Source organism: Sinocyclocheilus grahami, unplaced genomic scaffold, assembly GCF_001515645.1.
Source record: "Sinocyclocheilus grahami isolate Dianchi unplaced genomic scaffold, SAMN03320097.WGS_v1.1 scaffold995.1, whole genome shotgun sequence".
Classification (NCBI taxonomy): Eukaryota; Metazoa; Chordata; class Actinopteri; order Cypriniformes; family Cyprinidae; genus Sinocyclocheilus; species Sinocyclocheilus grahami.
Window position 1 is genome coordinate 4,157 of NW_015506174.1, and position 27,986 is coordinate 32,142.

General features: G+C 37.0%; 2 protein-coding genes across 4 annotated transcripts in view; both read right to left on the bottom strand.

Annotated features, from left to right (window-relative positions):
- Positions 1 to 3,171: 3,171 nt before the first annotated feature.
- LOC107565335 (cytochrome c oxidase subunit 4 isoform 1, mitochondrial-like) lies at positions 3,172 to 7,460 on the bottom strand. Its single transcript, XM_016250552.1, has 5 exons — positions 7,378 to 7,460; positions 6,593 to 6,669; positions 3,767 to 3,931; positions 3,538 to 3,669; positions 3,172 to 3,431 (listed from the first exon to the last, which is right to left on the bottom strand). Exons 2-5 carry the CDS (start codon positions 6,666 to 6,668, stop codon positions 3,295 to 3,297), a joined length of 510 nt encoding a protein of 169 aa, XP_016106038.1. The 5' UTR covers position 6,669; positions 7,378 to 7,460; the 3' UTR covers positions 3,172 to 3,294.
- A 9,460-nt stretch (positions 7,461 to 16,920) lies between these two features.
- Positions 16,921 to 27,986, bottom strand: part of LOC107565336 (genetic suppressor element 1-like) — a 213,995-nt gene continuing 202,929 nt past the window's right edge. For all 3 annotated transcript variants that reach the window (XM_016250554.1, XM_016250553.1, XM_016250555.1), the window contains 8 exons: positions 27,291 to 27,901; positions 24,586 to 24,698; positions 24,163 to 24,424; positions 23,788 to 23,901; positions 23,031 to 23,414; positions 19,317 to 19,607; positions 19,010 to 19,113; positions 16,921 to 18,179 (listed from right to left, as the gene is read on the bottom strand). In XM_016250554.1, the coding sequence (XP_016106040.1) occupies positions 18,042 to 18,179; positions 19,010 to 19,113; positions 19,317 to 19,607; positions 23,031 to 23,414; positions 23,788 to 23,901; positions 24,163 to 24,424; positions 24,586 to 24,698; positions 27,291 to 27,901 (2,017 nt within the window). In that variant the 3' untranslated portion in view covers positions 16,921 to 18,041. The remainder of the gene's footprint in view (positions 18,180 to 19,009; positions 19,114 to 19,316; positions 19,608 to 23,030; positions 23,415 to 23,787; positions 23,902 to 24,162; positions 24,425 to 24,585; positions 24,699 to 27,290; positions 27,902 to 27,986) is intronic.

Sequence of the window (27,986 nt, forward strand, 5' to 3'; positions counted from 1 at the left end):
CTCACGATTCCGTGAACTGCAAACAATATCTTATTTACATCGTGTCTATGTGTGGCGTTTAGTATTCAGTGAATTCTGACTGTGTCACCCTGTATCTATTTATATATTTCTTCATTAATATCTTAATATATTATTATATATTATATTAATCATTTGCACACACAAGCATTATCCGGCTCCGCTCCTCCCGACCGGGAGGGTCCCAACACAGGCATTTTGAGTTTTGTTGGTGATTTCTATGGAGAGAAATCACCTCCTGCCCTCCAGCTGCATTTCGTGCATCATCAGAATCACGTGATTGCAAACCACCAATAGAGAATGAGGAGTTACGTCACGATCTTTTCACTCCGCATTGCATTTCGGGAAGGCGCCGCCATATTAGCAGGATACGCTATCCGTTCCCATGGTTACTTCTCATTCTCTATTAGGATAAATGCTTCTCTTTTGTTCAGGAAGTGTTGCCCGGACCAGCATTTTTATTTTATTATTATTTTTTTTTGCATTTAAACAGATTTTTAATGAACATAAAGGCAGGAACAGAACAAATAAAGAAAAGAGGATTTAAAAAAAAACCCACCAAAACAGGTATTAATCACAGTACATGAAAGATCTCATTATATCTATTCAAAAAAGAAATACATTTTTTGTTATTAATTACTCTTAGTCATTTAATTAAATGTTCTACTTCACATAAGAAATCTATAAAAGTAGGTATTTTCTTAAGAAACCTTTGTTTGTTAAAATAGAATTTTGCCACAAGGATAAGAAAGTTAACAGCAGATTCTAAAGATTTGTTTTGGTTTTCAAAAACGCAAACAACATCCTTAATGTGTAAATTACAGTTCATATTAACTTTAGAAAACCAATAGGAACTCAAATCTTTCCAAAAAAGTGATGAAACATTACAAGAGAAAAATAAATGACAAATATCTTCACTTTCTTTTTTACAGAAGGTGCATATATCAGCTACAGCACAAAATTTTGACACAACAGCGTTACAAGGGTATATATTATGCAAAATTTTGAAATGCACTTCTTTCACTTTATTGGGTATACAGTATTTATATGGTAATAACCATGTTTTCCTCCATTGTCCTCAGTCATATGGTCAGATGGTCGCTGTTCCCATGGTGACGTCAAAGCAACGTAAAAGGATGAATGTGTTAATATGTCACATTTATATAGTGAATGATGTGGGGAAAGATAACAATGAAACAGCTAATGGCGTTGTGTACTCATCTTACTTTTTGGTGCTTTTATGACTCACTATTGCAACACAAAGCTTATTCATGACTAAAGCCACGATAAGGATGGGAAGCTTTCATCAGACCTTTATAACTGAGTTAAATTCTTTAAACGGAACGGGAAATTGATGGATATTCATAAAACATTCATAAGATAACAAATCGTCATTAAAGTTTAATAGATCAGCAACAAAAATTATGTTTTTATGAAACCATTTATCAAAAAAGACTGATCTATTTCTAATTTTAATATCCAAATTATTCCATAAGATGGTTTTGTGGGGGGAAAAGTTGTGGTTGTAAACCAGTTTCCAGGCTTTGCCCGGACCAACATGGCGGCCGTTTCGCTAGTGGAGGTGACGCATTTCCGCTCTCGAGTGGAGCTCCACTCGCCCCTACGTCTGCAGCCAGAACCTTGATGGAACCGGAAGTGCTAAAATGCTAACTCGCTTCCGGGTTTTTGCCTACAAAGTGACATCATAGTTCCACCCCTCAATTGCAGAAGCTCATAAATGCTGCATTAGCCAAATCAAACTATTTACCTCATAAATGATTGCTTGGCGTGTGGTCAAAACGTACATTGGTATTAATTTGATACCACCCATGGTACAAGTGTTTTTTTTATAAAGGACATAAAAGGGCTCAGTAGAAATGATAAAGGATAAGCTGAAGAAGGATAACTGCGATGACACAGTAATACTTGACTAGTGTACAAAGTGTGTGTATCAGTCTCCGTTTAGTCAAATTATTCCATAAGATGGTTTTGTGGGGGGAAAAGTTGTGGTTGTAAACCAGTTTCCAGGCTTTGCCCGGACCAACATGGCGGCCGTTTCGCTAGTGGAGGTGACGCATTTCCGCTCTCGAGTGGAGCTCCACTCGCCCCTACGTCTGCAGCCAGAACCTTGATGGAACCGGAAGTGCTAAAATGCTAACTCGCTTCCGGGTTTTTGCCTACAAAGTGACATCATAGTTCCACCCCTCAATTGCAGAAGCTCATAAATGCTGCATTAGCCAAATCAAACTATTTACCTCATAAATGATTGCTTGGCGTGTGGTCAAAACGTACATTGGTATTAATTTGATACCACCCATGGTACAAGTGTTTTTTTTATAAAGGACATAAAAGGGCTCAGTAGAAATGATAAAGGATAAGCTGAAGAAGGATAACTGCGATGACACAGTAATACTTGACTAGTGTACAAAGTGTGTGTATCAGTCTCCGTTTAGTTTTTCGTGTCACGCGTCTCTTTAAATGTCACATTTAAAAACATTCCACACCGACAAACAGGACTGTAAAGAGTAACACGCAAAAAAATGCTTTATAAACATGTTAATGTTGATTACTTTATTCATGCCGTTTCCCATGATTCGTTTGTCATGTATGACTGATATAGTTTATATGCAGACCTCAGACGTGCATTATAGACCTAAGCCAATTGCATTTATGCATTATAGTGAGACTACACATCACTAAAACTAGTATTACACTGATTTCAGTCACATTTAACCAAATTATAATATAACACGGATATATAATAATCAGTAAGAATTCAAACGAAAAGTTACTGTGACAGAGCAGTGTCTGAGCGTAGTGATCCACAACGCCGCAGAATGTATTGAACCGAAGTAAAAGAGACATACAGAATGTGCAGTGCTGTGGGTCCTCAGGGCAATGTTAGGCAGAAGCCTAACAAATCAGTAAACACAACTGCATTTTCATCCAAAAGTGTTTATCAATTTCATTACTCCTAAATAAAAATAGCATTGAGGACAGTTTAAAAAGAGACTTACTAACTTCTCATTCCATTTTACAAATAATTTTCTAATAATTGCTGATTTGATTGTTGAAATAGGATCTGAAAATAAAATACTGTACATGTACAGACAAAATAAGACAATCACATTGATACATATTGATTTTTATTTATGATACATAGCCTTAAGAGGAAGCAAACTTCCAAAATCATTCAGAAGTAACAGTGGAGAGAAAAAAAAATACTTGTCTGTTTTGTTGGATTATTAGTTAGAAGGGGTGGGCCTGGTCTACAATTTATTTCTTCCAAGCATTGTTTTCATAGTCCCATTTGGCTGAAAAGCCCTCAACGGGGTTGATCCTCATATCCAGCATTCTCTGAACCTCCTTCTGCTTGTATTCGGGGTCAAAGGTATGGGGAACATCTCCATAAACTAAACACAGACATAAGACATACACATTCAATAACTGTATGCAAGTATGATCCTGGATGAGATAATCAGCAATACTTGTATATAGTTGAATTCAAGCTAAACTTACCATACTTCCTCTGCCACAAGACAACTAGGCCAGTAAAGCCAATGAAAAAGAAAATTCCTGCAACTACAGATTTCCACTCTCCGGTTCCCTTGTTCATTTCAGCAAAGCTCTCCTTGAAGCTGATGCGATATACTGAAATCAACCATTAAGAGAAGGCGATTAGCATAATTAAATAAAAACTCAAAAGTCTGAACCAACAGAAGTCTTCAAAAATACTCATATCACACACATGCAATCTTCTCCTCTTTGGACAGCACAGCCCAGGTTCCCTTCTCTTTTTCCTTTAGAGACTTCTGCTCAGGACTCAGCTGCTCCACAAACTTGATATCAGGAAGAGGGCTCTCTCGTCGGTCAAAGTATGCTGGCAGTGTGTAGTCCTCAACCTTAGCAACTCCTGAGATGACAAGTAAAACAACTGTTACACAATTCACGCACACACACACACACAAGTGTATTGGAAGATATATATATATATGGGATGCACCGAAATGAAAATTCTTGGCTGAAGCAGAACAAAATGAAACACTCAGTATTTTCCCCCATATATTTTGCCATTTTTTCACCACTGCATAAATTAAATAGCAAAAATTACTGTTTTATCTTGCTTGTCATAGAGAAAAAAAATCAATTACAAAACAGCATTTTAAAAATATTTACTTAACACTAAACAATTATTTGAGACCCCCTTCTTAAATCAAGTATATGTATTTTACTGTACAAATAAATGCAGCCTTGCTGAGCACAAGAGACAGACTTCTTTTAAAGAAATTACAGATCCCAATTTGAACACTTCGTGTAAATGTTATAATAAATGTATTAGAGTTGTTGTAATTATTATTATTGTATTTATTTTACAGAACAACAGTAACATTTATGAATGTTGATGGAGTTCTTGCTTTTTCTCAGCTTCTATTTTGGCAGAAACCCGCAGGAATACCTCAGTGCTTCTTTTTGTACAACAGCAAATTTATAAATGATTCTCATTACGAATTTGGGAAGATGTTTGTTGCACGTATCACACAGTCACATGCCTTGTTTAAATAAAAAATAAATAAATACAAATTTTTACTGAGCAACCGACGAGTAACTGTTTAGTGCAGAATTTCCTTGCGCTTTAAACTCTAAACTCTGGCTAACAAGCAGATAGCGCCACAAGCTTGTGCAGCACTGTCAGAAGACATGCAATTTGTGCGTGTATTAGAAAACATAATATTCTGCAGTTTATTTACTAATTGTTTAAGGCCATTTGGCAGTTTCAATCATCATACAGTAACCAGCAATTTCTCTTCTCATCGAAGACATGCGATGCAGTGCTAAACAGTCTCTCGCTGTCAGTGCTTATAATGATTTCTGCATCTTTCTCTGACAGTTTTCAATGCTTCCACACTTCTGACATGTTTGCTGCATTAGTGCATGCCTCTATTTGATCATGTAGCATCATTGTTCGGTACAATTTATTCAGTCTTTTTGCTTATTCGCCTGAACACCAAAAGAGCTTTTTTTTTTTTTTTTTTACTATTTTCGGCCGAACATTCAGTGCATTCTTATATACACAGTGTGTCCCCACAGACTTGCATCTATGTGTGGCGGGGCTTCCCCCGTGAGATATATATATACACACCGATTCACATTTATAGCTCTGAGTAAATCCATAAAGCTGCATAAATCCAAAACGCAAATTCATTCTTTGCCAATAGGTGCCGCTTTTGGAGTGGTAAAAATAGCTGTTTCCCCTGTAACGGCTGTACACAAAGCAGCACTGCGCTCACAAACGCTGCTTTATAGGCTTCACAGGCATGATGAAATGGAAATTAAATCAAAAATTTCCTGAAGACAGTCGGTTTCCTTCAGATATTCACTAATATAAAAAAAACTAGCTACGCATTTTGATTTTGAAATTCAAATTTTGAAAGTCAAAGCCTTTTGAAAAATCTTTTTGTGTCGGTCAGTTTTGATATTGTGGCGACCTGCCAGCAATAAATCAATGTATGGGAAACACTGTGTATATATGTATACATATATACACATGCTCACGACTTCATAAATGGGAAATAGGAATAGCATGTGAAGGCAGCACAGAAGCGCTCTCGCTCAGCACAGTGGAGTGCATTGTTTTGTTAACTTTGTGGTTTATTATTTTGAGTCATTTGGGATGCGGCAACACACGGCCCTCTCACAATATATTGCTTTACAGATCTATGACTTTTGCCACTCAGAAATGTTCACGCAATCATGCTGCACGTATCAGAAGTTCCGCGCTCCACTCACACTACATGCGTACCGCGCCCGAGCCCAACTGAACCGCACTCTGGCCCACCTCTTCCAACTGAGCCAGGGTGGGCTAAACGAACCGAGGCACAGAGCGATCACACTAGTCAAATGAACCGGGCTTTGGAGGCCAGACGCGCTCGAGCACCGTTAAGATTGCCTAGTGTGATACACCCTTATTCTCCCGCATCCCGCACACACGAGTCTCTATCCGCCCACACCCATACTCGCCCATCAAGTGTTGTCCAGCGCCGCACTCTGCTGCATTGGGTCCCGCGGGAGGGCAGGTCTCTACTTGGAAGGTGTTTATAATGTTATGATAGAGGCTCTGGACTCTGAGCATAACTTGTTTTTCTGTTACAAACTATAAAATATTTTCTATAAAAATGTTAATGCCCTGGCAGTGGCAAATAGCTTTGGTTTTATATTTAATTTGATTACATTAATGCTATAAGTTGAGATTTACAAGAAATATTTTAACTGCTACTTTGTGAAAGGAACACTGCTGTAAAAAAAGCACCTTATTTGCTTAAAGTGTTTGCAAACCAAATGTTATTGCACTTTTGTTCATATAGCAGTACTTTTAAATGAAAAAAAGTACACAATACACTACTTTTGAATTCATTATTTAATTTTGTGCATAATGTGATTAATCACAGAAAATCATGCGATTAATCACGGTTTTTAAAAAAATAATCGATGCCCAACACACACACACACACACACACACACACATATATATATATATATAGGCCTATGCACACACACAAGTTGGCATGTAGCTTACCATGTCCACCACGCAGGCAGATGGAAGTGGACAAGGCCCGATTACCAACAAGGCGAAATACTCTAGTAGCCAACATCCTGTGTGAGAACAAACAGTAAATGGTAAATGATAAACTACTATTCCTTCTTTCCACTTTTGAGAAATTTGAAATTGAACAAAAATGTAAACATCAAATAATTTAAAAGAACAAATTTTATTATGAAAACACCCAGTCAGTCACAGTAGTACATTTACTACTAATTACTCGATATCATTAAAGTACCTATATATGAATATGCATTCTACGAATATGCTAATCATACAAGTACTAAGATATTACAATCGATTTACTATGGTATCGTCATAATATTTATTTAAATAACTTAAAAAGGATAGTCAGCGCATAACGCGACACAATCATGGCAATAACACAGACTTTGGCATGAGCCGGTTAAGTAACACTGCAAGGTCATATTGTCGCTGGGATTTGTTAAACAACAAAAATACGGCATTTACCTCTAGAATGCACTTAATACATTAATAAACAATGTGACTGGGTATGCTAAAGTCTGTTTTACTCTGTTGCACCGTGCTGGGTAGATTAGAACACATGTAAGTTACCGGTGTAATGCTAAAGCTAGAAATACAGTATCAGTAATCAACCGCAGTAGTCTCAATGTCACTAACACAATTTCAAAGACACTCAGTCGCTCTCTCGACACATAAAATAAAAAGCTTTATTAAATCAGAAGATATAGAGCCCACAGATATCAAAATAAATCGGGAAAAAATATTATCTCACAAACCTCGCGCCTCCGTCTGTCGCTCGCTTAAGGAAGGATAAAGGCAGTCAGTGAGTGACGCAAACAGGAAATAGGCGGGCAGAGCATTGTGGCTGACGAATTATTCAAATATTTTACAACAAATTGTGCTTTATTTTATTTATATATATTTTATATATTTATAAAATATTTGTAATATTTATAATATTTATTTAAATATAAATATTGCTTTCATTTTGGCTCTGAATCTTTTTTGTGGAAGCGGCAACTTCTGATCCTGGACCAGTTCCCGGATGTCCGCACACAATATGATAAGGAGACAGGAACTGAGTTCAGGGTCAGTTGTATGTCAGATCCAGAAATAGACGTGTAGTGTAGTGACGTGTTGAGTGCTTAATTGTATTAAAAGCGTACTTTTTGTGTAGTTTTTAAAAAGTGCACTTGCAGATTATTTATTATAATTTAAATTAAAGGCCACTTAAGTGTACTTAAAGAGAGTACCCTTTAATGACAATAGGTCTTAACATGCTTAAGTGTACTTTATAAAAATGCACTTTATAATAATGTGTAATTAAGTATTACTTAAACATACATTTTACATAATTATAATTGTATTGTGTTTTAAATAAGTACACCTATTTTGATATAATTATCATTATACTAAATCACATGTAAAATCATTTATTTTAATTTCAACTTAAGTGTGTTCTCCAAAATTACATTTGTTCGTGTATTTTAAATGTATTTAGTCTATAAAATATACTATGTGCATTAATGCAATTGAGATGTATTTTTCTTCTAAACTTCAATACGCTTTCTTATACAGTATACTCCAATAAAATGTATTGTTGAAATTTTCATCACCAGCTCCTGCGCTATGAACTCTATGAAGTTTAATTTTCTACATAATATTTGACATACAGTGTCATTAATGAGAGTACTGTATTTGTATGTGATAGTACTGTAATTTACATCTGTGTACAGAATACTTTCAATTATCATTATGTTGTTCTAAGTCACTTAAACACACATTTAAGTGCATTAATTGCAAGCAAAATTTTAACAAATCTAAACAAAATGTATTTGCATTCAAAGAGCCTACATTTTGTTTCTATTATAGGTTACACTGCACTGTAAAAATGACTTTTAGTTAGATGGATGAGTCATGAATGAGTCTAACCATAGTCTTTGGACTAACTAACTTAGAGCAATTTGAACTTGAACAGAAATGGAAAGCGCATGCGCCAAAATACTACGTCATGACTGCGCACTACTTCAGCAGAGTTTGAAAAATGCAATGTGCGCCATGTTTGTGTAATCACGATGTGTGAGGGAACAAACAAAAGAACAAAGGAGCGCCACGTTTGGATGATTACAGATGAGACTTTATGTACTGCAGATAATTAATCAAGTAAGTATATCTTGATATAAGCTTTCTTTATTCTTAATTTAGTCTTGCCGTTCGTGCGGCTTTCACCGTAACGCGGCAGTTCTTGCTATATGGACTCGGGAGGTGAATTAATCACCGATATAAAGTTGGTTCGACGTTTGACATTTTGTCAGAGATTAAGCCTCGGAAATCTTCAATAGTTCTTTAACGATTTAGCACAATGACAAGAAACCTACTGTGTTGTAATCGTTTTCAAATGCAAATGTGACTGTGACTGAGTTTGACATTCAAACTTATAAATTCATTTCAAATCAATAAAGTCTTCTATTTCAACTTCAAAAGGCGTGTCTTGATACCTGGGCCTAAAAGAGCATTTCTATGCAGGTTTTACTCTCATTTGTAATTCAGGATACATGCTATTGAATTAAATTCAAATCTGTTAATAAATTCATTTAAAATGCATGCAGTTTTCTTTCTTAAATCCAAAGGGTGTGTCTTGTTACTGATTCCTAGAAGAACATTTTGATGGTGGTTTTAGCCACAGAACTATAATAGAACACATACTATTGAAAATGAAAACAATACATAATTTAGTTTAAAATAAATACAATCCTCTATCTCAGCTACAAAGGCTGTGTCTTGTTACAGATTTTTTATAGAACATTTTGTAGAACATTTTTGTTTTCATTGTCAAAAGAAATGCAGAAGTCACACTATTGACTTTCAAAAATCGATTGCGAAGCCTTCCAAAGAGTCTCCAGTTTTACTGCCCCCAGAGGAAGATACTGCAGTTGTTTTGACTGAGTTTGACATTCAAACTTATAAATTCATTTCAATTCAATAAAGTCTTCTATTTCAACTTCAAACGGTGTGTCTTGTTTCGGATTACTAAATGAACATTTCAATTCAGGTTTTACTCCTATATGTAATTCAGGACACATGCTATTGCATTAAATAGTAGGTTTCTTGAAGCATTTTGAGACGTTGCCACAGTTCTTCTGGATTTATTCTCTCTCGGTTTGTATGTCATTCCAGACAGACTGGATGATGATCAGATCAGATCTCTGTGTGGAGCACTGGCTGTTGTCCAACAAAAATCTCACTGGATTATTACAATTAATGACAAAATGAATGTTTGGAAATGTAAACTGATATTTCCTACTGACACACTACAGCAAAAGATAGAAATAACTGACTTAAAACCATTTTTTAGCTGGTGAAAATACTAGTGTTCAAATAATTTTGGCCACCACCAGTGTTGGGGAAAGTTACTTTTAAAAGTAATGCATTACAATATTGCGTTACTCCATAAAAAAAGTAACTAATTGCGTTACTTAGTTACTTTTTATGGAAAGTAATGCGTTACGTTACTTTTGCATTACTTTAAAATCTGGACAGGGCTTGCTTGTTTGTTTTTAAAATAAAGTTATATTTTTGGCAAATATAAAAGCCTTTCACACCAGAAGTGAAATGAATAAACCTCAGGCTGAAGGGAAAGTAAATTTACGTCCGTACAGTAGAATGCAGAAGAAGACATTTCAACACACTTCAGCAATAAAAAAAAGACACACAAATGTTTGTCTAGAGTAATTTGTGTTTATTAGTACGGTTGAACTGGATCATTGAAGATCAGAAGCAAATAGAATGGGATTAAATACATAAAGGATATTTGTGTTTAACATTTAATTATTTCAGGTTTGCGTCATATTTTGAGTTGCATTATTTTTATTCATTTTGAGGAATACTGAATCAAAAATGAAAAAAAAAAAAAAATTTGTGAGTGAGATGAATTAATGCATATTCATATTTATTTTAGATCTACAGTAACATCTGATTTCTCTCAGCATGGGGACAGGAGAGCTGTCAATCAATAAATTGGAAAAAAAATAACTTGCATTACTTATTTGAAAAAGGAACTCAGATATTCTCTTGTAAATTAAAAAGTAATGCGTTACTTTACTAGTTACTTGAAAAAACGTAATCTGATTACGTAACTTACGTTACTTGTAATGCGTTACCCCCAACACTGGCCACCACTGCATATATGAAATGCTACTCCAAAAGAGAAAAAAACAGCCCATATATAGTATATTAGTTTATTGACTTAGTACATAGTTTTTGAAGCATACGAGTATGGAACAATACAAATTACAATGTAGCTACAGATCTATAAATACACATACATACATACATACATAGACACACACACATATAAATCAGCCACATACCACCACCACCACCTAAAAAGTACAGTCTTGCACTCTTAAAAGAGGTCGTATATTATCCTGGCTTTTTTTTTTTAAACAAATGCTACTGTACTTTTGAGTAAAATATTGAGGATACTTGTAATGCGTTACCCCCAACACTGGCCACCACTGCATATATGAAATGCTACTCCAAAAGAGAAAAAAACAGCCCATATATAGTATATTAGTTTATTGACTTAGTACATAGTTTTTGAAGCATACGAGTATGGAACAATACAAATTACAATGTAGCTACAGATCTATAAATACACATACATACATACATACATAGACACACACACATATAAATCAGCATGACATTTCTAATTCCATAATGCATTACCACCACCACCACCTAAAAAGTACAGTCTTGCACTCTTAAAAGAGGTCGTATATTATCCTGGCTTTTTTTTTTTAAACAAATGCTACTGTACTTTTGAGTAAAATATTGAGGACAGTCCCAAATGTTATTTCAGTGGCATGCAATACAGAAATGTATTCAAACAGGAAATTATACTGTTCAATGAACATCTTTATTTAAAAAAAAAAAACAACAGCATCACATTACAGAAGGAATTTAAATAGTAAAAATCATGTTCAATAATTAAAATGTCATGCAAGTACAGAAAATATTTAAACCAGAAACAGCTGTATTCAATCCATCTAAAAAAAATAGATTTTTAAAAGAAAAAAAAAATCTTAAAATTTTTAATAGATTTTAAAAAGATATTTTGAATGTCAAACTCCGTCAAAACAACTGCAGTATCTTCCTCTGGGGGCAGTAATACTGGAGACTCTTTGGAAGGCTTCGCAATCGATTTTTGAAAGTCAAGACTTCTGCATCTCTTTTGACAATGAAAACTACTGCAAAATGTTCTATAAAAAAAATCTGTAACAAGACACAGCCTTTGTAGCCGAGATAGAAGATTGTATTTATTTTAAACTAAATTATGTATTGGTTTCATTTTCTACAGTATGTGTTCTATTATAGTTCTGTGGTTAAAACCACCATCAAAATGTTTGTAGAATCTGAAACAAGACATTGTGCAAAACACACACGCGCACACACACACACATGCACACACACAATTATCACCTGGTAAAAACACCTTAAATATTACATATTGGAGGGAAAGAGTAAGTTATGGTAATAATAATTTTATTAATAAAAATAACCATAATAATCAATCCCAGTCCCAAAAAACTGTCCTATTACTAGGTCCTAAAACAACTGCTTTCAGTTGGTTTTACTATCATAAGTGATGCAGAAACAATGCTAATGAGATTCAAATGTGCTAATAAATTTGTATAAAATACATGTATACTAATTTTTCAAATCTAGAGGGTGTGTGTTGTTGCTGGCTCCTAGAAGAACGTTTTAAGGTGGGCTTTATTCACACAACAAGGCATGTTATTGATATTCAAAGAAACACATAAGTTCATTGAAAATAAAGTTTTGTAACTCAGCTTGAAATCCTGTGTGTCCTTACTGCTTCCTAGAATAACATTTTAAAGTTGAATACATATACAAAACTATAGCGCAACACCTGTTACTGGGATGCAACAATTCTGACAATTCTCCCAAAGCCTCCTAAAGAGTGTGCGGTGTTACTGCCCCCTAGAGGAACATGTCGCAGTTATTTGGACCTAGTTTGATAATCAAAGTTGTAAAAATAAAAATCATGTAAAATGTATACAGTGTTCTATGCCAGCTTCACAGGGTGTGTCATGTTACTGGATCCAAGAAGAACATTTTGATTTTGTTTTTATTCATGGAACTGTAGCAGAAAACGTGTTATTGGAAATAAAGATAATACATACATTAATTACAACTAAATACAAATGTATCTTTAAACTCCAAAGGGTGTGTGTTGTGTCAGGTTCTTAGAAGAATCATTTGATGTTGGTTCTACTGTCAAAAGTGATGCTGAAGACAGTTTTTGAAGATGCAGCAATTGCGATTATTCTCCATAAACCTCATAAAGAGTGTGCGGTGTTACTGCCCCCTAGAGGAATATTTATATTTTTTTATGCGCCCAAATATTCGAATACAATATTTTTTGAAAAATACCCATCCCTAATTAACAGCCTAAATATACAACGTTACATTTCAGTCCCTAAAAATGAAATCCCTGAGAATACAATGCATTCAAATGCAAGCACTGTTAATGCAGTGCAATGTTTCTTTTTCCCCCTTTCATTTAGTGCAGTTCAGCACCCTTTTTTTTTCTTTTTTCAAAGACATTTGTCATTATTTTACCTCTATAGAAGCTATTGAAATATTGGATTTATTGGTGAAAAGATGAAGGGAAAGGCGTTTTCACTTTTTGTGGTCTTTGGAGTTAAACAGGCTTTTTTTCAGTGTTATCACAATAACTGACCTTTAACCTCATGAACTGAAATATTCATGTTCTACTTTTTTCCCTTTAATTATTTATATATTTATTAGTTTCTTTATGATCACCATAGGTTTAGTAGAAGTGTAAATGTGGACAGTCATTTGTGTACATTTCCAAGGCTCAGATTCACATGTAAAGATTTCATAGTGGGCCATTTTTGCAGTTTAGTTGTAATAAATGCTTCTGTTGGACTGTAGAGGAGGAGGATTTGATTTCTAAACCATACAGTATAGTTATCTTGGAAGCTCAATGAAAATTCCAGTTTCTGGTAAGTAGTGAGTATAGTTCAAATTCTGCATGGTATAACAAGAAGAATTCGATGTGAATGTGAACATAATTAAACATTCCCAAAGTTTTATGTTTCTGGGTTCACTGTAGTGCTAACCCCTTTATAAATTAGTGTGAAACATTATTTTACCAAGGTTTAAATGCAGGCCTAAAAAGCCTTAGTGTAGGGTGTAAATCCCTCACATTTATTAATTCTCTTTAACTGGTGTTATTGTCAGATTGAGATGTCAGTTGTTTGATAAACTCCCATTTTCTTTATCTCTTTAGCTGGATAATCTCACGCTAATGGAGATCAACACCACATGCTCATTTCTGCTGGACTCTCTGAACTACATGTATAAACTGCGCTCAAACCTGCAGCCGGGCAGATAAAGGAGAAATTCTCTAGATCGATCTTATTGCAATATGTAGTAAAACAAAAACAGATTGAAGTTTGCTTTAATGTTCTGAAACAGATATTTGAAAATTTTACTGTTGACCGTATCATGGAATCATATCTGAACTTGAACTAGTGACCACTGCTGTGGCTTGGCATGTAAATAGTAACAGATGCCGACCAGTCTAGAGGAGAAAAAAACAAACACTGAATCAATAGTTGTATGCAATGGAGATTTAAATTGTATTAGTATTGTTATTATTATTTTTTTTAAAGAATAAAGTTGTTTGACCACTTTAATTTGTTTTGTTTAAATAAATGTATTAACCTAAATTTGTACTTGTCCGGTTACTGTAACCATTTGTGACCCTGGACTACAAAACCAGTCATAATGGTACATTTTTTAAAATTGAGATGTATACATCTGAATAAATAAGCTTTCCATTGATGTGTGGTTTGTTAGGATAGGGCAATATTTGGCCGAGATACAACTATTTAAAATCTGGAATCTGAGGGTGCAAAAAATCTAAGTATTGAGAAAATTGCCTTTAAAGTTGTCCAAAAGTCCTTAGCAATGCATATGACTAATCAAAAATTAGTGAAAAAATCAGTCAAAAATCTAAAGTTTTGATATATTTATGGTAGGATATTTACCAAATATCTTCATGGAACATTACTTAATATGCTAATCATTTTTGGCTTAAAAGAAAAATCTATATTTTTGAACCATGCAATGTTTTGTTGGCTATCGCTACAAATATACCGGTGCGACTTAATACTGGTTTTGTGGTCCAGGGTCACATTTATTCAACAAAAATATGCTTTGGAAAATGGACCCTAGTGGTGGGAAACAAAAAGGAAGAGGAGGGGGAAAGATGTAGTCTATAATTGACCATCAGAGACATTGGCCAACATGATCATCTACTACAGGGTTGTTGTTCTACTGCTTACATATAGTATAATTACAGTACACAGTTGCAGTACTTTAGAGAAGAAACTTTAGATTTGTTGTCAAGTACTTCTTGTACTGTATTTTTTTTTTTTTTTTTTTTTACAGAACTGAGGGACAACTGTCTAAAGTCTCTTGTCAGAAGACAAAGAAACTACTATAGTATTACTATACCAACACTTTGGCAGAGAATATTCAATTAGTTGGCATTTGAACTTTTCTAGTGCTTTTAATCTACTGCACAATCTCTTTACAGTAGTGTAATTAAAGTAAACTTTTGCTGTATCTGCACCCCTTTATTTATATTATAAACTATAATGGACATTGACTTGCAAAATGATTCCTAATTCCCATAAGGGGGTTTTTGTAACTGTATTTTGAATGGAAGTCTGAGATTTATACAAGTTGGTTTGTAGTTTTGAAATTGTGTTTGTATTTGTGAGAAAATAGTGAATTGTTTCAAGAATTGTTAGCAATCAAGAAAAACTGTGACCATGTGGTAGGCCCTGTACTTCTTTTACTGTGGTCCAATCTTTCTTGCACACTGAGTGCCATTGTTCAGATCACACAAGAAGGTTACTCATTTTTATTTTCAGCACTTTATTCAGGTAACACCTCGTCTACATCTGGTGCACCATGCTGCAACCTGCAAAGGTATGCACAAAACAACAAAAAAGGCATTAAACAATGTTTCACTTGTAGTCATATCTTATTGAAGAATATTTGAAGCCAAAAAGTGGAGAGTGTGTGACAGTATGGTGATAATGATGTATTCCTTCTGGACATAATAAATTCTGCATGTTAAAACATACTTTACATACATCAGCTTCAAATGTTTTTTTTTCATACCATTCATTCAGATGTATATGACTGTTCTATTCATGTGTTGTGAAGGAAAAAAAAAAATCCAAGATTCTTCAGAAAAAAACAAAAACAAAAAAACCTTATGGTTGGACATTTAATGTTTAAAGTCAGAGTAATGAGTGACTGTGTTTTTATGTATGAAGTGCTCCTAGAATTTTGGAAGAGAATTACTGTTTTGGAAAAGAACGTTGTGGGAAGAGGTTTTGGTTGGATACAAAATAGAACACAGCAAACACATTTTTTGCAATATTTAATTTTTTTGTCTGAAATTACAGCAATATATCCATAAATACCTAATTACTACACTCAACAAAGAATATATTACATTACAATGAATTCAAACAAGTACATAAAAAAAAGAAAAGAAAAACAAACAAAAAACCCCATGGTTTCACAGCATCTAATATCCTCCATTAAGTTTGGGTGTGACTGTGTGCGTGCATTGGGCAGGTGTGTATATGCTCTCATCAGTCAGTGGTAGTGCTTCATGTGAAGCAGGTACACACACACACACACACACAAAGTGATCACACTGATGGCACGCCTGCTCGGGGTCAGCATAGCCTAAATAAATGGCAAGCAAACTCCTCACCTGTGCTTCAAAGATGCATTTGAGAAACCTCTGTGTTTTACCCTTGCACTAAAATCTGATCAAAAAATGGTGTGTGCGGTCTGTCTATAACTGCATGCTGTATGTGGTACTGCATACACAAGATACATGTGATGTGCAGCACAAGTGATGGAGGTTGGGTTAAGTGGCAGGAAAACAAACAGGTGTGTCATTCCCAGATTCTACATCATCTAAGAATAATATAAAAAGGTAGAAAATTAAAGATATTACAGGCAGTCAGAGTTCATTTAAGGCCCATATTAATGCTTTTGTCAATGACTCATGATCATGTTAAAATGCATCATTCATAAGCAATGGATATAAAAAAAATAAAATCTTGGCAAACAAGAACGTCTTCGGGCAAAGCAGGGTTTTTTTTTGGGGGGGGGGGGGGTATTGTTTTTACAAACACACACTTCAACTTGATCAAGCTTTACTTTCAACATTTTGGCATGCCACCTCTGAAAATTTGGCACAGTAATTGTCTATGGCAAAAATGTTTTTGTATATCAAACTAATTATAATTCTTATTGTACAACATTATTTATGGATTTAAGTTTTGTGCATGTCAGTTCATACTTGAGCCCTCTGTGCACACAGGTGAGATATAGATTTCAGAATATCACATTCTAGTAAAAAACGCACTTTAATTGAATGAAACAGAAATCCAAAGAGGCTGCATGCTGCTTCATGATAAAAAAAAAAAAAAAGACAACTCCGTTTAGCAGTCTGGAACTTTGTGAGACGAGTGACCACTAACCAATAATAAAAGATAGTAGACGTCCTGGGTCCTACAATTTCAGTGGATATGTCATCAGAATGCAGGGCTCAAGTTATCCTGTAAAGCATGGCCTTGAGGGAAAAACGTTGGCGGTACGTCCTGGGGCCGTTGCTACTGTAGTTCAGGCAAAAAGGAAGTGATATTATCACTCCACAAGTCCTGAAAGGGTTATTCTGACCAGCAGCAGAGCAAACACTAAAAGTAAACCTTTTAACGCCCAAAAGCATCAATATATTAGAAAAAAATGGCAGGCTTTTTTTTTTCTTCCAAAGAATTAAAAACATACAAAATTATTTTTCCGTTGTTTTGAAATTATTTACAATACAATGCTGAAGCACCTCTTTAAAAACTTTATTCTAAATCTTGAAATACATTTTTTTTCCTTTTTATTTGATGTTTTTTCCCTTCCCTAGATCATAAAGAGTAGTCTGTCATAACACAGTACCTCCAGATAGTTCTTCAGGTTTTTTTGTCTTTAAGTGCATTTCTAGGCGTGACCTCCATGGTAAAGAGATGGCAGATGGGCTGAGCTGCATTTCGACTGGCATTCTTCTCTCTCTACGATGCAGTATGGCTGTCCCTGCGAGCTGGAGGCATTCAGAGGCTTTGACGTGTGTTCATGCGTGATTTTGCCCACAGGATGGCCTCACAAGGGATGGCAAATTTGTGGGCCAGATCTTCTGTTTCTCACCATCACTATCCAGGCTCTCGGAGTGGCCTGAACATGGGTCTGGGTTTGGGGGTTTGTAAGGGATGTGGGAGGTTGTCGGAGTGGTTGGTCGATGTCACCTGGGTGGATAGCCCTTGAAGTGACTCCTAGACCAGGGGTTCTGTGGCAACATCAGGCACTTCTTAAAGTGCTCCAGCTCTGCCTGTAGGTTCTCCCTCTCAGCCACAAGCTTCTGCTTCTGAGCCATCAGCTCCTACAGAGAAAATGCACACGTTACCTATGAAACATCATCTGGGGAGGACCAGGTACCTGTTCAGATAGGATGTCTGACATGATCTGGCGTTCAGGCTGGATCTAATATTTATGGCATGACCCGACACTGCGATATGTGTGTATGTTCACTCAACAGAATTTGTGCCGGTGCAAATGCCACACAAATGCCACACTTGGCATTCCCATGAAAGTGATGTAGAGTGATATGAAATAAGAGGACAGTAATTCAACAAACTGTAAACACAGACACCAGATATAATTTTTTATATATTTTTTTACTAGTGGGTGCAGGAAACTATTGTTCCTTTATGTAAGTGAGGATTGCAAAATAAAGAAACTGACATACCCCACAATTCTTCATACAGTGGACTACCAGTAAAATTGATAAAAAATTTTCGCCCCAAAATTATTCAGACACTTTGACCTGACCTACACCACAGACTGAACAAAATTAAGCATTGCTTGGTAATTGGTTGACCTAAATTGATATCATCTAATTGTGTACAGCTGACAGCTATTCAACCTAATTCATTACATTCCTTTCTATCAAAGTTATCTGACATTATCAAGATGAATTTGTTCTGACACTGTTTAACTCTGAGTTCTTGTCATATTTTATAACAATTTTCTAAACTATAGCGAATAAACTGTGATAATGTGAGAAATGTTGAAGGTGTCTGAATAAATGTTGGCATCTGAAATGCACGTTAAAATAGAAACAATAATGCGTCTTGCCTGACCATTGAAAATACATCTTAACATCAGGTAGAAAGGGAGTCTAAAAGAGGTTAGCATTTGTGTGTTTCTTACCCCCATTGAGTGTGAGAGCTGTTCAGCAGTTAGACTGAGATTATAGTGATGCACTTCCAGCCGTCTGCACTGACTGTGGAGAACTTGTCGCTCAATGCTTTGCTCTAGAGTCAAACAGAGAGAAAGAGAGAGGGAGCGGTAAGACTCCTCAGGTCCTCCCTCTTACATTCAAGAAACCCCTGGCATCACATACACCAACACACCACAACTTAAGGATTTGCAGAGCTACTCTTCTGTTGACCAGAACTATGATATCCATCATGCAACAGTACTGATAGGGACCCAATCTGCTGAACACACATCTTACCTTCTGCATAATCTTGATAAGCTTCAAAGATGGCTTCAATGCCCTGCCACCTAGATGGTGTGGGCTCATCCTCCTCCGTGTCATCTTCCTCATCCTCAACCTCTTCCTCAGACTCCTCTGTGGAGAGCTCCTGGCGGTAAGGCTGTGGGGGGCAGTGCTGTCCATTGGGCTGCAATGAAGGAGGGTGTGGGTGGGGTTTGGACCGGCCTGGTGTGCTCTGGAGCTCAGGAATGTTATAATGCACAGATGAATCTACTGCGTTGTTCTGTTCCGACATGACCAAGGCACCACCTGATAGAGGAAAAGATGTGTTGATTCTATTAGCTGCTTTTTACACTAAGACTGACAAGATTGTCAGTTAAAATGAAACCTAATGTACTGTATTTCAATTTATGCAAAATGTTCTCTGGGAATCACACCATGGGTTTTGCGTCGCTAATACCATTCTCTAGTGTTTCCCAACCCTGTTGCTGAAGACACAACAACAGTGCACATTTTCAGACCCTTCTTGGTCAAATACACCTGATTCAACTCATTAGCTTATTAGTAAAGAGATCAAGACCTGAAATGGATGAGTCCGATAAGGGAGACATCCGTAATGTGTCCTGTTGGTGTACTTCCAGGAACAGGTTTGAGAAACACTGCTCTACCAGTTTGAGAATCCTAGCATAAATGGCACTACCAGGTATCCTAGAAGGCAGCTTAATAATGTTTCCTACCTTATGCAACAGTCTCTGCATTTATGATCCCTTTAAATGTTGCCTACATAAGAATTTGAAACAAAGCTATTTTCATAGTGTAATGCATAGGGCATTTCTATTTTATTAATTCAGGAAACATTTAAATTTTTCAGTCTTGTGTCTAGCATTTCTGACAGATTATAAGCAAATCGGTATGTACTCACAAGCTACTTATTTGGTATCGATACCTGTAAATAATATCTATATTAAAATTATATTAATTCAAAATGTGGGTTTTTGCACGACTTTCAAATGTTTTAAGTACATTTATGTTATTTAGATATGATTTGTTTTAAATAGAATCACATACATAATCAGTATTGTTAAAATTGTATCAAAAAGTATCGAATTTGATCAAATTAAAAAAGTTTGATATCACCCATCCCTAGAAGGTTTTCGAGAGTGGCTGCACAAGCACTGATGACAAAACAGCTGATTCACAATTGGCCAGATTGACCAGTCACAGGTGTTTAGCGTTTATTCTAGGTGCATCCCATTTTGTGTAATTATGCACTACTCTAGGCCGTTTTGTAGTATAAATAGTGATTAGTGTGTTTACACTGAAAATTACAAAAAATAAAAAGTGCACTTTAAATACCTGGATGACACTTTTAATTAACCTCATCTCATCCACTTCATCGGTACTGAAATAAGCAAACACTGCACAAGTGTCATTATGGGAAGCAGAAAGTGTCAGACTTGGCGCACCGCTATCAACTTATCAACTTATTATCTGGGCATTTCAAAACGTGAACATTTTTAGATGCCTTGTTTTCTGAATTATTACGACTTTCAGAATGAACATTACCTTCTTTTCCACTGACCAGTTAAATTTTACAACACTGTGTGTTTCTTGTGTAAAAATTTTGTCTGCTTTTCACATTGATCTAAACAAAACAAGCATATGGGCTGAATAAAAATGCAAATTCACTCTCTGACTGTAGTTGGCGCTTATGGAACAGAAGAAATACAGTTGTTAGAATGGTTAGAATTGTACACTGTCCTCCATTTTCTCTGTGCATGAGCAGCTGTAATGTCATCAATGTCTTGTAAGCTATCCCAGGTGCTCTGTGTCTAAATGTAAGACTGAACATAAGTCTTCATTTTCTCCCAACATCTGAGCCACTGTGGAATACTTCTATTTTTCAAGGTAATGCACCTAAATACATCTATGTCTGCACAAATAATTTCACTCCAGACTGCTTTGTGAATGTACCGCATTGGCCTGAATATAAGACGACCCTGATTATAAGTTGACCCCCCTTTTTCCAGATGTACCTTTTGGAAAAAGGCTTTTTAAAAGCCAAATCTCGTTTTTTCTCAGTAAAACACATTTTGTCTTCAATTATTTTCATATTGCATATTTTTCCTATTTTAATTTTTGTTTTGAAAGTATGGTAAAAACTGGTAAAAATGTACCAACAATCACATTAAAAAAAATACACTTTTTGTTGTGCAATTGTGTACATATACACTATGCCTCTTCTGAAGAGGGGGGGTGGGAATATGCAGCTCATTTGCATTTAAAGTGATATTCACAAAAACTTTTCTTTTGTAGACACCCCAAAAATGACCTTTTCCAGATGTTATAATAAATGATCTGTGGGGTATTTTGAGCTGAAACTTCACAGACACATTCTGGGGACACCCAAGACAAATATAACATCTTATAAAAAGGGGCATATTAGGTGGTCTTTAAGTAAATATATCTTCATATTTATGTCTTAAAATATAAATATACTGAGTCAGACAATTTCTTGTGTTATGTCACACACATAACACGTATGTCGCAGAGCACTGGCTGTTTGTGTTCATTCAGATGCAGCTAAATTTGTTCAGACTTGTCCAGACTTGTCTTTTGCTGTGAAATCTGATTTCTTCCATGCATATTTGTGTGCACTAGTGATGCCGCGGATGAGCTAATACGTCACCCGAATCCGCAGCTTCAAATAAATTATCCACCCGCCAACCTCCCGCACCTGTATTTTTGTCTGATTTAGATAACCGCACCCGACCCGCACCCGATCATCACATTAGGGTTCGTACGGTCATGAAAAACCTGAAAAAGTCATTGAACAGCAATTTCCAGGCCTAGAAAGTTCTGATCAAACAAATAAACTCAAACTTCAAAGTTTTTGAAAAGTCATGAAAATCCATTTCACAAGTCTCTGTATTAGAATTATGTTTAATCTCACAGTCACATCCAAAGCCAAACCAAACCAAATTCAGAAAGTACTGTCGGTTTTGTCTTAAGTTAATGTAAACAGTTGCAAAATAAAACGCATGGGTATCAGTATTGGATCCATGAAATAGGTCTTGTGACAGCAGTGTAATAAAGCTGTGCCGTCTATTATTAATGTTAATCAAACAACAAAAGACAGAGAAAATCCCTTACTGCTCTTGACTAAATAATGTTTTGTTGAATAACTTTTAATGTTAATTTACATTTTATTAAATTTCTGTAGCCTATTTAAAACACGTTCATAATTTAGAAAATGTAGTTAATACTTGCATCATTAATGATTTATTTTATCCACCCGCGACCCACCCGCAAATAATCAGAATAAATTTTTTTATTACCCACCCGATCCGCGGATTATCCGTAGCGACCGTGGATAAAACCACCATCCGCGCATCACTAGTGTGCACACAAAACATATTTTGTGACATATGTAGCTGCAGATTGATTTGTTCCAATCTAACTTCCCTTCTCTCCTGCAACAACATCTCTTCTCTGATGATGTATACACTGGAGCAAGGGACACTCAAATGAGATCGCAGCAATAGCAAACGAGAACAATCCAATCAATTCTCAATAAACAAAATGTCCCACCCTAAATTTCACTCAGATATGTCACAAAACGAAAGAAAATACTATCACAACTTTCATTTTTAATGGTGACTTTAAGTTAGTGGTTAAGTATGTAAGCAATGAAATAACAGAATCTTAAAGATAATTTGAACCGCTAATTACCTTTACTCTTCTGCAGGGCTTTTTGGGTGGACTGCAGTACTGATTCATGGAACTGCTGGGCAAACTCCTCAGCAATGAAACTCTCCCAGGGTTTGGTCTTTCCGTTGACATTAACAGAACTTTCTTTAGTGAACGGGGGCTGTCGCACACTGTTCAGCAGACTAGAGCTCTTGCCTGGGATGCTGTCATTGACTCGACATTTGTCAGGTAATGCAGCAGGCAAGGAAGAGTCTTTCAGTCTTAAGGGATCTGAGAGAGATCTGTGCTGATCCAAGTGCGAGAGGGGTTCTGCTTGGGGTTGGGGAACAGACACAGAAGGGGAGGGACTGGGAGGCAGTCCATTCAGCAGCTCATTAGATTGGACTGGAGACTGAGACGACAGGTCTGCAAAATAAATAAATAAATAACTACAATAATCTAATGTTTGCAGGTTAGTGTATTCATGAACATAGCAAAACATCAAACAGGCTCTCAACCAGAGTGGACTGAAGGGATTTTGAAGCTATCATGAGGAGTATTTTGTACATTCCTGACAGTGTAACACAGATGCTGTGCATCTCCTGAGGGTCATCCACACAGTAAAACACTCATTACATGCTGTGGTAATTAGCTGAGAAAACAGACAGTGATGAACATCTGGAGCTGTCAGCTGCTTTCACACACTGACAACACTCCACACTGTGTGCACACACAACACGACTCACTGCATGGACAAACACACATGTGCACACACACACACAGATCAGTGTGAACTGACCTGAGCATAGGGCTGCAGGACTCCTGCACAGCGGGTGAGGGTTGTGTCTGATGCTGTCTAGAGTCACGCTCTTTTGTTTTATGGCCTTCAACAACTTCTCAACCCTCTCATTATCTGAAACACAGGACGAAAAAAAAAAAGAGCAAGAAAGACAGACATATATTAATGTTACAGCTTGTGATAGTATCTTCTTGTATGTTTGATGCCAATAGATCTGAGGTGAGAGCAACACTGCTTTACACTTGGTCCTCATCAAGGCTTCTACCACCCCTTGCCAGTCCTGCTTCAAATTGTATTATACGACTCTGAAGTGTGAAAATGTCCAGATAAAAAAAAACAGAGCATCAATATGAACACAACAGACAGCACGAGTACCTCTTCTCTGCTGCTGAGTGACGTGGTTGAGGCTGAAGATGGTGAGGAAGCATTTCTTTTCCTCTAGCTCAGGGCTGTTGTTCATGTCCTCTGGGGTGAAGCGGGTTATTAGGGGGGCAGGAGTAGGCCGCTTGGTCTGAACAGCTGGCGGGGAAAGACTCCTCTCTCTCAGCATGCGCCTCCTCTTCCTCCTCTTCACCTCCATCATTTCCTCCCGACGGGCCAGAGTCGTCAGGTCAAACATCTGCAGAAACTCCACCTTCTGTAGGAAGAGAGGGTTTTTCTCGATAAATACTGATTTACTGGGACAAGGTCATTAGAGTCATAGAAGGAATCATCAAAAATCCAAAAATCTACACAAAGCAGCAATATTTACAAACATTTGATAACTATAGTAGTATGCATGAGACTGTGGTGATTTACCTCAGTCGAATCATCTAGTTTGAGTGGTGGCTGTTCTGCGACCCTCCTGAGATGAGCTCGCACCTCTTCCTCATCACTCTCATCATAAGAGTCGTCCAGCTCATAGTAATAACCTGCAAAAGATATCACTGAACACTCAACAAAGTATACTCCAATAAAGCCCAAATTATACTCCATTTTTGACTTAGCATCAAACACTCAGCCTATGAAAATACATTCCAATTGATAATGTGCACAAACCCACTAGAAACTAGAGGTCGACTGAAGTATCAGTTTTGCTGATTAATTGACAGTGATAGCTGATTGCTGGAACTCTCGCTGCTATTGGCAAAAATCCATGCTGATAGTTTTCTGGTTTGCTAGAGTGGCTGAGAAGGATCTGCTGTCATTATACAGTGCGAGAGCGGCCTCTAGAGGTGGAAATCACTGACACCTCGTGTTGTTTGTTTTGACACATGAAGCTGTGCAGATGTGGATTTAAAAGCAGCCACGGACAATCCTGCCATGCCACAGAGCGCCATTCACATAGCTTTCCATTAAATTACATTTGTTCCAAATCGCTGTCAATGTACATAATGACTTCACCACAGGCTGTAAAATTGTGCATTTTCAGTCAAACATTTGTCTTTCTGTGGCTCTAATAAAGTCTGCATGCTTGATATAAAGCAGGGGTGCCCAACCCTGTTCCTGGATATCTACCTTCCTGCAGAGTTCAGCTCCAACCCTGATCAAACACAACTGAACCAACTAATTAGGATCTGAAGGAGCACTTGATAATTACAGACAGGTGTGTTTGATCAGGGTTGGAACTGAACTCTGCAGGAAGTTAGATCTCCAGGAACAGGGTTGGGCACCCCTGATATAGAGAGCTGTAATATAGATCACGCTATCTCTTGAAGTAAACTTTTTCCCATTTGTTAATTTAAATAAACCACTAGACCACTGCCTGATTAGACCACTGCCTGAATTGAACGCAACGTACACCGGTGTGTGTATGATAACCTGCTAGTGTAACGGAGGCCAGCGAGTAGGTGCTGTGCAGGTAAACCTCACTCCCCTGATCTCAAGAGATGCGCTAGTGGCTGCACTCTTTAGCCTCCTTGTTAGTGCGGCCGCCTCCCATGCCGGAGACCCGGGTTCAAGACCCACTCGGAACGAGGACGAGGTGTGGCGGTGAGGACCCGAGGGAGTGGGGTTACATTGGTGCCGTGACCTGGATGGGAGTGAGGCTTAGGGGGGTGAGTGTAACGGAGGCCAGCAAGTAGGTGCTGTGGGTTAACATCAGCTGACTTCGCTATCTGGATAACCGATTGGATCTGTCTTTCCTGCTCAATATTTAAATAAGTCTGCAGAGAATGGCCCGGTGCAAAGTCAACCTGAAGTGGTGGGTTTTCTTTTGAAAAGCATTTTCAAGTGTGATAGATAAGTGTATAAGTGTAGGAATCTCACTAGCGCTCCACTCGGGTGTTCTCAGTCTTTCTTCTGACAGTTCGCGAGAGAGGGGGCGGTGTTTTGCATGATGTCGACCTGCGAATGCAGACACGATGGCTGGATTGCGTTTACATTACACTGAGATCCGATCACAATGCGTCCTGACTACCTCTGGAGCAGGACACGCTGATTGGATAACATTCTGATCAAAAGCGCGTTTACACTTGTCTTTTCAATGTGTATGTGGACAACATCCGGATACAGGTCGCATGTTAATGCCAAGTGTAAACGCAGCCCTAGATGCAGCGCTGCGTTTTTGCCTGGTGTGCGACTGACATATTTCGTTATTTTGATTAGAGCATCATCAAGTGTTCTAGAATAGAAGCAGTTGAAGTGTGAGAGTATAATATACAATATCCATATGTATGTAATTTCAATGCAATGGCCTTTGTGTAGATATTTAAAGGTTTAAAGATCTTTAAGCATAACTTTGAAATGAAATGGTAACACTTTATAATAAGACTCTATTTGTAACATTAAGATGAATGAAAGCTGTATAATTATTGTTCCTCGTTAGTTTCAACAGTTACTATTACTAATACATTTTTAAATTTTTAAAGTTTCTTCTGTTAACATTAGTTAATAAACTATGAACTAACTTTAATGATCAATATAATAATTAATATTAATATTTTTATTCATTTAAAACTGATGGTTCTGGTTCTGTCGACCTCTACTAGAAACTATTATTTTTGTTGTTCCATCTCCTCTGTTTCTTTATTAACTGTAAAACAACAGCACAGCCCAGTGTTTCTACTTTGAGGAAACTAATTAGTGCCAAAAAAAAAAAAAAAGATGCATGTGACCATGTGGTTAGAAAAATTGTGCATACAGTGAGTGAACTATGCCAATGATGACATTTATGTCACATGCACTTTACACATTCTCTTTCGTACATGTAAAAACCAAAGTATACTTTGGCCTTAATCTGCAGATATATGGCCATTTAAAAAAAAATTATTGGCTAATCATGCAATTAAAAGAAGTATTCCATATCCAAAAATAATGTAGTATTTAGCTACTGAAAATGTATCACACCTCGTCTGTAGGCTCTCCAGCTCTCAGCACCAGTATATAAGTATATAGATAGAATATATATAGATATAGATATCAGCACCAGTTTTTACAAAAACAATAATCATTGGGATAATTTTTCTGGGCTGTGTGAACATTTTTAGCATTTGATGACTGGTACAGTTAACTACGGTACTTACCTTTCTCTCTGGCTTCTCTGCATCTTTTCTCCTCCAAGTCAAGTTTGCTGACAGCTTGTCTGTTCTGCTGCAGGAACTCATCGTACACTAACATGGCATCTGGTGCAAGACGTGAATGCCCCTGGAGGCTCTTAAAACAACCGCTGGACTTCAGGCCTGCATTCAGCTCTCCATATGGCCCTGACATGCTCAGTGGTGCCCTCTGATGATTCAGGAAGCTATGGGTGGATTTTTCCAGCTCCACTAGGAAAGTGTTGGACTCCGAGAACCCACTGGGCTGGATGGGAGGATATTTATCCAGACTGTCCCTTTTCCGAGATCCCTCTTCCAGCTTTTCAGAGTTGTAATGGCGTTCATGTTTGGAGGGGGGTAGGGAAAGCCGACTAACATCATAGTGACCCAGACTCTGGGGCTCATGCAAGGTGCGTCTAGAGTCGGTGGAGGTCTCGATAAGTGATGCAGGGTTCCAAAGTGTGGTTGGTGGTGGGGGAGCGTGGTCTTTGTGCTGGTGTTTTGGGGAGATGAGAGGGGGCGGAGCTCCCAGGAGAGGATGGGCATCTCTGTCTCTCTCACGATCTCTGCTGTTGGGCTCGTGATGGTTTGGTATAGGTCTAAAAGAGGAAATAAATTTCCCAGGCTTTGTTAGCTCTGACTTTTGCAATGAAACAAAACTGTCCCAAGGTTTTGCAACCTAAA

Coding starts and splice junctions, on each gene's coding strand:
- LOC107565335 (XM_016250552.1), bottom strand. CDS start 6,668: ATGTTGGCTACTAGAGTATTTCGCCTTGTTGGTAATCGGGCCTTGTCC. Junction 3,670..3,766: donor CAAAGAGGAGAAGATTGCAT/GTGTGTGATATG, acceptor GGTTGATTTCAG/TATATCGCATCAGCTTCAAG. Junction 3,432..3,537: donor CTTGTGGCAGAGGAAGTATG/GTAAGTTTAGCT, acceptor GTCTGTGTTTAG/TTTATGGAGATGTTCCCCAT.